Consider the following 9,370-nt stretch of genomic DNA (forward strand, 5'->3'; position numbering starts at 1 on the left):
TGCTCTCTGGGAGAATTGTACTGGACACCAGCTTTGTTTTCTGGCTCCTGGAGGTTTGGAATCAGATGGAGGAAGGCATGCATGCAGGCTGAGCTGGAGGTCAGTGTGAGACCTCCCACCCCCTACTCTGGAATCAGATGGAGGAAGGCATGCATGCAGGCTGAGCTGGAGGTTAGTGTGAGACCTCCCACCCCCTACTCTGGAATCAGATGGAGGAAGGCATGCATGCAGGCTGAGCTGGAGGTTAGTGTGAGACCTCCCATCCCCTGCTCTGGAATCAGATGGAGGAAGGCATGCATGCAGGCTGAGCTGGAGAGATGAGCTGGGGTGGGCAGAACAGTCCTCCCATGACCCTAGACCTTAAGTGCTCCCACATGCTCTCAGGCATGTGTCAAACCAAGAAAGCAGGCTAGGAGGGTAACACAGCTACCTGTATACAGGGAGCTATGAAATATCTGAGCTGAGCAAGTGATGCACAAGGGGACAGAAGCAGTATGACCTTTACACAGTGACTTGGCTCAAATGATTTCAGGCTCTTATTAACCAGGCGAGCTCCGCCTTTTCTCTGCGGTAAGTAAACTTGAGGGGTAAAGCGGGAGTTGGGGAAAATGGAAAAGAAAGCCTGGTAGTATTTCTTCTAACTTTGTAATAAATAAAAGTAAAACATAAATGCCCTTTCTCAGGGCCCAAATGTTAGGTGAAAAAAATGTTTGTCATCTCAGTCATATGAAGCGGACTTTAGCAGAGCAGTACACACATGGTCATTATTCCTTTCCCTCTGCATGTTGTGCTTTTTCAGTTTTATGATGTACCTGATCCACTTGTCTCATCATACTAGCTGCAAACAGGGCCACTGAATGTCACACCAGGTGGCCAGCATGTCTGTGAAGGGCGGAAACTGGGGCCTGCTAGTAAGTCCCCGATGCCCACTCCATGGAGGACTCCACACTTAAAAGACAAGATAAGCAAGTGTCAGGCTGCCTCACTAGTGATCACCCCAAATAAAAAAAGTAGCCCCTCCAGGGAACGTGTGTGTACGTGTTTCCCCTTTGCATGCACGCAGCTACATGCAAAGGGGAAAGGCTGGGAAGGAACCAAATTCACCTCTGAACGCCAGTTACTTGTGGGGAAGGGTCAGGTGAAGCCGACTGTCAGCATTGCTCACCTTTTCAACTGATGAGCTTGCATCAATTTTGGCAATTTCTCATAAAAAGGCTTGGGTGATCACCCAGGTCCTGCAAAACTGAGCCACCAACAACCACCTGCACCACTTCCCATGAGGCCAAATAATGGAACGAGGGATGGGGAGATTCGATGGTGTCCTGTACAGGTTGGATGCTAATCTGATGAGGTGCTCTTGGAGAAGCTTGCCTGAGTTCGGTGCTTTCTCAGCACGTGGTGTGTGCTGCCCCTTCGAGCTTCAGAAGTCCCAGAAGGAAAGTGCTTCTGCAACCCCCATTTACTGGTGAACAGAGGTCAGGTGGTTTGCCGCTGGCCGAGCAGCTGCTAAGTGGCCAACAGGCTGGATCTGCTTCTCACTTGCAGAAGCCCTGCCTGGCTGCTGGGGCCGCCCTGAGACTCCCTCCTCCTTCTCTTCCCCCCACAGCTTTCCCGGCTTCTGTCCACAGCTGTGCTCCAAGTGGGGAACACCTGTGGGTGCACCAGGTGCAACTACTCAGAGCCCAGCGTGCTGAAGGGCCCCTGCTCTATGCTGTTTCCATATCCAAGCCCAAGCTCATCTACAGCTTCAGCAAATCCAAGCCTCCCTGAATTCCCTGCAAGACCAAACTGAGCCCTACAACCCCCACTACACTGGTGAGCTGCCAGTCCCAACCCCTGCTGCCTCCTGAGCCGCTGTCTGTACAGTTCTGAAGTCCTTCAAGAATGTTGAGATCCTCAGCCGACTCTCACCCAAAGAGGTAAACAACCAGGGCCTCCAGGGGTAGAGAACATACCCAGACAGCTCTGCTGCCTGTAGGCTTGATGTCCTTCCCCTACAACACGCCACGCTTGCCAGGCTGGAAGAGGGGCTCCAGACACTTGGGAAACCTGGGCCTGTAGCTGGCATATGGAAAAGAGGCCTGGAAAAGCACCACTCCTGTCCATGAAGCCCCCAGATGGAACCAGGTAATTGGGAAGTACATGGGCACCCAGGCTGACCCCCACTCAGAACCAGGTGGGAACTGCAGCAGTGACTTGCCCCCTCTGCCACTCTGGCTGTACCACTACAGGAGGGAGGAACATCTAGCCCCACGCATGAGTGGAGACACTAGGTGTGGGCAGGTTCCAGCAGTTGCTGCAGCTGAACTTTCCCAACCAGGTCCATGCAAGGCCGTCTCAGATGGGTGCGCACCTGGGTTGGGCAAGGACACCCCTCAGACAGTGAGAGCCACTGAGCAGGGCTGTCACAGAGGCCCCTTTTCCTGCTCCGAGACCAGGTTGGGGGGGAGTATGGGGGATCTCTGCCCGCTCCCAGCTACTTCCAGGAGCCACTTATTTCCAGATGAGGCACTCTCCTGCCTGCCCATTCCTATTTGGCTGCAATAGACCATTGCCAACATTCAGAGAACAAAAATGGGCCTCACCTGTTTCCCCGACAGGTCGGAGGCAGGTGGGTATGTCCAGGGGACCTGGGGTAGAACCTGTACATCTGCCCACCCCCAGGCCACGCTGGCTTCATCTTATCTGTGTGATGGGGTGGGGTGGGAATTACCAAGAGGTTATCACACAGGCCATGGACAAGTTCTACAAGAGCCAGGTGGAAGACCACTGTCCGTGCATGCTGCCCAGCACCCAGCTCACACACACACATCTCTTATGTGACAGCTTCCCCAAAGCAGGCTTTGAAGTCCAGGCTCCCCGAGAAGCCTGGGGAGGAGACTCTGCCAGGCTAAAGGGCCTATCCCCAAAGGTGCCACCCTCACCCGTCTCATCCTGACAATCTTAATTTTTGCCCTGAAGTTTTGGAGAGGGGGACAAGGAGACAGCAGAGAGTATGCATTAGCCACCTTTCCAGAGAACATCAGCCCTCCAGGCTGGGGCAGGTCAGACCTCCACTCGGGCGTTTTTCTCACTGGCTGCCAGTTGGGGGAAGCAGCATTGTGAGCAGCTGCCCGTCTCCCCAGGTCCTGTTCAGAAACCCCATCTGTGCCTCTGGAGAGACTGCCCTGAGTACACAGGCCCAGCAACCGCCATCTATGGCCCCCAGGACCTAATCCCCTTCTACATAGGGTTCGGTGCATGTGAGTATACACTGGGCTTGATTCCTGCCCACTAGTCCCTGTGATATCCCATGCCCACCTCAAGAGAACGAAGCCACACAAACACAGCCAGGCCGTCATGGTGATGGAGTGGCTGGGGTCCTACTTGCCCATCCTTCATTGCTGGTTCAGAACCAGCTGTCTGACCACATTCCTACCCTGAGATGGGACTTTGGGGACATTGTCCACCAGGGTCACTGACCACTTTTAAAGTTCCAGAAACAGAGGGCCAGCTGGTCCCCTAGAAGGGGAACATGGGATAAGCCAAAGCTTGCCTTCAGAACAGGTTTTCCACCACATAGCCGCCCAAGGCCCAGAGCATCCCCAAGTTCATGTGAAGCCTTCCTGCCATGTCCACAGCCCATGCCGACCCCTCCTGGAGCCACTGGAATGCTTGTTCCTGGGCACAAACCCAGACAGCTTCAGCCTTGCAGGACAACTGTGCGCACCTGGCAGCCACAGCCGGAGGGGGGCCCATAGATAGAAGTTGGAGGTGAAGCCAGATGCTATGAGAATACTTTATTAGGCAAAATCGTATACTATAAAAATGCTTTAAAATGCAGGAGGAGAGGTGAAGACACAAATGAACAAGTGCGTAGTGACACATGGCAGTCAGAACACAGTAAAGAATCCACCCTGCTTCCCCCCTTTACCTAGAAAAGGAAAGTTCTAGGCCTCCTCCTCCTCCTCCGCATACTCCTCAAACTCCTCCTCCTCGGCCGTGGCATCCTGGTACTGCTGATACTCAGAAACCAGGTCGTTCATGTTGCTCTCCGCCTCGGTAAATTCCATCTCATCCATTCCCTCCCCGGTATACCAATGGAGGAAGGCCTTGCGCCGGAACATCGCTGTGAACTGCTCTGAGACACGCTTGAAGAGTTCCTGGATGGCCGTGTTGTTCCCAATGAAGGTGGCTGACATTTTTAGCCCCCGGGGTGGGATGTCACAGACGGCCGTTTTGACGTTGTGGGGGAGCCAGTCAGCGAAGTAGCTGCTGTTCTTATTTTGAATGTTGAACATTTGTTCATCCACCTCCCTCATGGGCATGCGACCCCTGAAAATGGCAGCCGCCGTTAGGTAGCGGCCATGGCGGGGGTCGCACGCGGCCATCATATTCCTAGCATCAAACATCTGCTGCGTGAGCTCAGCCACCGTCAGGGCCCGGTACTGCTGGCTGCCCCGGCTGGTCAGTGGGGCAAAGCCAGGCATGAAGAAATGCAGCCGGGGAAAGGGGACCATGTTCACGGCCAGCTTCCGCAGGTCAGCATTCAGCTGGCCGGGGAAGCGCAGGCACGTGGTGACCCCGCTCATGGTGGCAGACACCAGGTGGTTCAGGTCACCGTAGGTGGGCGTGGGCAGTTTCAGGGTCCTGGAACAGATGTCGTAGAGCGCTTCGTTGTCTATACAGAAGGTCTCATCCGCATTTTCTATGAGCTGGTGGACCGAGAGGGTGGCATTATAGGGCTCCACCACCGTGTCTGACACCTTGGGCGAGGGCAGGATGCTGAATGTGTTTATGATCCTGTCTGGGTACTCCTCCCGGATCTTACTGAGCAGAAGGGTGCCCATCCCAGACCCCGTCCCCCCACCCAGGGAGTGGGTCAGCTGGAAACCCTGCAGGCAGTCACAGCTCTCAGCCTCCTTTCTGACAACGTCCATCACTGACTCCATCAGCTCCGCGCCTTCTGTGTAGTGGCCCTTGGCCCAGTTGTTTCCGGCCCCACACTGACCTGTAGGACAGTTCACCATAATGCAAAAAGGGCCAAGTGACATGTGAGGTGAGAGCACCGTTCTCCCTACAGGTGGAGCAAATGAAACCCCTCCCCCAGAGTTACAGGACAGCAGCCTGCCCTGTTAGAAATTAAGTCAGGAGTCAAACCTGAGACAGGCTAACAGACCTCGCTGCAGGTCGCTCCTGCCCATTTTCAGGGAAGGCAGTAGCCAGGGCCCCAGCTCAGCTCCCTGCAGGGAGTTGACATCAGTAGCTCTTCACCTTGAGGAGACAGCTGGGCCTTCCTCCCAAAGCCCGTTGAGGAGGCAGACGGAGCGACTGGGAGGATAGGAGGGTGTTCAGGGGCCCTGGCTCCGCAGTTCCCACGACGATGACCTTGGGGCACTCCTAGATTTTCAGCGGCTAAGGAACCTCACCCCAATCCTCCCCACAGCTCACCGAAGATGAAGTTGTCCGGCCTGAAGATCTGCCCGAAGGGCCCCGAGCGCACAGAGTCCATGGTGCCCGGCTCCAGATCCACCAGCACAGCGCGGGGCACGTACCTGCCACCTGAGAGGGGCGGGGGGCATGAGCGAGGGGCGGGCCGCGTTCCCAGGAGGGCAGTGGGGGAGGTCGGGGGTCTCACCGCAGGCCTCGTTGTAGTACACATCGATGCGCTCCAGTTGCAAGCGGCTGTCCCCGTGGTAGGTGCCCGCGGAGTCGATGGCGTGTTCATCAGAGATCACCTCCCAGAACTGCGAGACGAGAGGGGCCGGACAGACCAGGGCCAGTCACGGGGGCGCCGCAGCCCCTCTCCCACCCCCACCCCTAGGCCGCGTGTCCCTGGGGTCCACCCCGGCCACCTCGCCAGCCGCCCAGTCTCACCGCGTCCCCGGCAGGGACCCGCCCCCGCCCCCGCCACTGCCAACACCTTCCTTGGCCACCCGCAGGCCCGAGCTGGGCCCTCGGAGCCCTCGCTGCCAACCTTGGCGCCGATCTGGTTCCCGCACTGCCCGGCCTGCGTGAGCACGATCTCCCTCATGGCTAAGGCGGTATCAGGGCGGCAGGAGAAACGCGAGGAGGAGGAGCAGACGCCAGTGACCCAGCCCGCCCTCCGCCAACGCTGAAATAGCCCCGCGCCCCCCTCCCCCAGCCTCGCATTGGGCTCCCAGAATAAGCAGCAGCTTGACTTCCACACAGGTGTACCCACCTGTGCATCCCTTGGCGTTGAACAGCTGTTGGGGAGCTCAGGTGTCCCTGCTGTGGTCCTTTCCATGTTGGGGAAAGCTGGTCAGCTGGAGAACTTCCTCCCACGTCTTGAGTAAGACCAAATCCCTAGCTGAGGTGAAACTGAATTTTCCTCCCATGTGGGAGGGGAAGACTCTTGTTTCCACACGCACAGAGTGCCTTGCACCTGTCCTAGATTGATGACATATTTTTGTAATTGATGAGTCCTTTCCTCTGTTAGGAGATCTGTGGTTAGGAAAGGCCTTCCGTATGTTAACTCAACAGGACTTCATTATAAGTTTGACTTTGGAGCAGTTCAAGCCCGCAGTAAGCTATGGGTGTTAGCTAGAGTCTTCTTTAGAGTAGGATTAGCCCTTTCACCTTTCCAGAGGACCACGGTCTCCACGCAGAGTGAAGGTAATATTGGATTCTTCAAGCTGAGGATAGGTGTTGGGATATGCCTGCCGTGAAAGATGGGCCATTGTCACTTTGCAGGCTTTTAGATGACCCAAACTGAGGAGCTATTTCTTCTGGTAAACATTTTAAGATGGGGTGGGGAATGCCTTGATCTAACCAGTGAAGGTGTCAGTGAGCATTAGCAAATATTTGAATCTCCTGCAGAAAGGCATCTGAGTAAATTAGAGTTGCCATTTCTCACCTGGGTAGGTTCCTCAATGTTGGACAGGTTTAACTGGAGAAGGGGAAAATTGCTGACTGTTTGGGTCATGTCAGGCACAGAGCATGCAGGTGTCAGCTGATTGATTCTGTGTGGATTGTTTTCCTTGGAGTGGGGGTCTTCTCTTGGTGTCCCTTCATGGTGTTGCTGAAAGATGTTGCTGGAAAAGAGGGTCCTGATACAGACCACAAAGTAGGATTCTTAGATTTTGTGCAGGAGAAAATTTGAGGTGAGTCAGCACGGTGAAAGAAGCAAGTTTATTAGAAATGACTCCATTACAGAGTTGGACATCCTCAGAAAACAAGAGCAGGAATGTACTGTCTTTTGTTAGTGTCTCTACTTATAAGTAACTATAAACAGAAAGAGTTATCATTAAACTTGGAAGGTGCAGATGTACTCACTAAAGTCAGAGATTGTTTTAACAATGACCGTTAACCCGTTGACCTAAGCTAGCTCATTAATATTATCCTTACAAAAAAATGCTGCACTCCTAGGACATTTATACACTTTTCAGACTTGGTGGAAGATGTCTTGTATGGCCACAAATATTCTGCAATTGTAATTTGTGGCCACCTAAAAAATGTGGCTATTTGCAGATCATAAGTATTAACCTTCTAGATGCCTTGTGAGTACCTATGTATTTATTTATTATTATTTTGAGACAGAGTCTTGCTCTGTTGCCCAGGTTGGAGTGCAGTGCACCACCTTGGCTCACCGAAACCTCTGCCTCCCGGGTTCAAGCAATTCCCCTGCCTCAGCTTCCCAGGTGGCTGCGATTACAGGCATGAATCACCACACCCAGCTAATTTTTGTGTCTTTAGTAGAGATGGGGTTTCACTCTGTTTGCCGGGCTGGTCTCAAACCCCTGACAACAAGCGATCTGCCCACCTTGGCCTCCCAAATTGCTGGGATTACAGGCATGAGCCACCACTCCCAGCCACAATGAGGTTTTTAAATAATTCAAACTGATTTCCTGCTGTTGAGCAGGGAGCTGAGCAAATTCAACAGATCATGGGCCTAAAGTAGGAGAAGACTGAGGAGAAACTCTAGAACACATGTGATTAAATTAATTACAATTGAAACCAAATCAAATTTAATGAGGCTGTACCTCTTCGTTTCAAGATGTTTCCCCCCATTTTGAAATGTGGTGTTATTCAGTGGAAAAGAAAAATAGTGTTTATCTCCAGAGTAAAGAACAGGGTTCCCTGGAGGGATTGATTGAGAGCTATGGCTCAGGATTAAAAACCCTTTTTTCCGCTTATAAACTAAAAATTATTTTCTAAGCTCCTATTGACTAAATGGACCCCTCTTCTTGGAAGGACATTCCAAAGTTAACCTGAAAAGCTGGTTCAAGCCATGGGTCACACATGCCTCATTATACTCTCCTCCCTTTGGCTTTAATTTTAATTTCAGTTTTTAATTTATTTTTGTGGGTACATAGGTGGTGTATATATTTATGGGAGTACATGACATATTTTGATACAGGCATGCAGTGAGTAATACATAATAAAAATGGGGTATCCATCCCCTCAAGCATTTATAGCTTGTGTTATAAATAATCCAATTATACTGTTTTAGGTTTTCAAAATGTAAGTTAAATTATTTTTTACTATAATCACCCTGTTGTGCTATTAAATATTGTCTTATTCATTCTTTCTAACAATTTTATTTTACCCATTTAGCATCCCCACTATCCCCCGTTCCTTCACTGCCCTTCCCAGCCTCTGGTAACCATCCTTATACTCTCTATCTCTATGACACCAATTGTTTTGAATTTTAGCACCCACAAATAAGTGAGAACATGTGACATTTGTCTTTCTGTGCCTAACTTATTTCACTTAACATAAAGACTTTCAGTTCCATTTATGTTATTGCAAATGGCAGACTCTCATTCTTTCTCATAGCTGAATCATACCCCATTGTGTATATGTACCACATTTTCTCTATCCAGTCATCTGTTGATGGACATTTAGGTTCCTTCCAAATCTTGGCTATTATAAACCCTGCTGTAGCAAACATGAGAGTGACAATATGTTTTTGATTTACAATATGTCTTTGAATTTATTTCTCTTAGGCATATACTGAACAGTGGGATTGCTGGACCATGTAGTGGCTCTATTTTTAGTTAAATCAGGAACATCCAAACTGTCCTTAATTGTGCTCCCAACAACAGTGCACAAGGGTTCCCTTCACTCCACATACTCACCAGCATTTGTTTTTGACTGACTTCTGGATAAAAACCATCTTAACTGGGGTGAAATGATACCTCATTTTGGGTTTGATTTGCATTTCTATGATGATCAGTGATGTGGAGCACCTTTTCTTTTTTTTTTTTTTTTTTTTTTTGTTGAGACGGAGTCTCGCTCTGTCGCCCAGGCTGGAGTGCAGTGGCCAGATCTCAGCTCACTGCAAGTTCCGCCTCCCGGGTTTACGCCATTCTCTCACCTCAGCCTCCCGAGTAGCTGGGACTACAGGCGCCCGCCATCTCGCCCGGCT

At 51.6% G+C, this 9,370-nt stretch overlaps 1 protein-coding gene across 2 annotated transcripts; it reads right to left on the reverse strand.

Annotated features, from left to right (window-relative positions):
* Nucleotides 1-3,764: 3,764 nt before the first annotated feature.
* LOC117086238 (tubulin beta-8 chain) lies at nt 3,765-6,532 on the reverse strand. 2 transcript variants are annotated; one of them, XM_033215944.1, is made up of 5 exons: nt 6,182-6,294; nt 5,957-6,015; nt 5,618-5,726; nt 5,431-5,541; nt 3,765-4,990 (listed from the first exon to the last, which is right to left on the reverse strand). In XM_033215944.1, the coding sequence occupies exons 2-5, from the start codon at nt 6,011-6,013 to the stop codon at nt 3,930-3,932; spliced, it is 1,338 nt and encodes a 445-aa protein (XP_033071835.1). In that variant the 5' UTR covers nt 6,014-6,015; nt 6,182-6,294; the 3' UTR covers nt 3,765-3,929. The 2 variants fall into 2 exon arrangements, with proteins under 2 accessions (XP_033071835.1, XP_033071834.1); XM_033215943.1 differs by lacking the exon at nt 5,957-6,015 and having other exon boundaries at nt 6,182-6,532.
* Nucleotides 6,533-9,370: the final 2,838 nt, after the last annotated feature.

Source organism: Trachypithecus francoisi, unplaced genomic scaffold (assembly GCF_009764315.1).
Source record: "Trachypithecus francoisi isolate TF-2019V2 unplaced genomic scaffold, Tfra_2.0 Lachesis_group1, whole genome shotgun sequence".
NCBI classification, from domain to species: domain Eukaryota; kingdom Metazoa; phylum Chordata; class Mammalia; order Primates; family Cercopithecidae; genus Trachypithecus; species Trachypithecus francoisi.

Bases quoted from the DNA above. Each gene is read 5' to 3' on its own strand.
- LOC117086238 (XM_033215943.1), bottom strand. From the start codon at position 6,247: ATGGAAAGGACCACAGCAGGGACACCTGAGCTCCCCAACAGCTGTTCA. The intron at 5,542-5,617 runs GTGAGACCCCCG...CGCCCCTCTCAG, and splicing joins GTACTACAACGAGGCCTGCG to GTGGCAGGTACGTGCCCCGC. The intron at 4,991-5,430 runs GTGAGCTGTGGG...ACTGTCCTACAG, and splicing joins GCCGGACAACTTCATCTTCG to GTCAGTGTGGGGCCGGAAAC.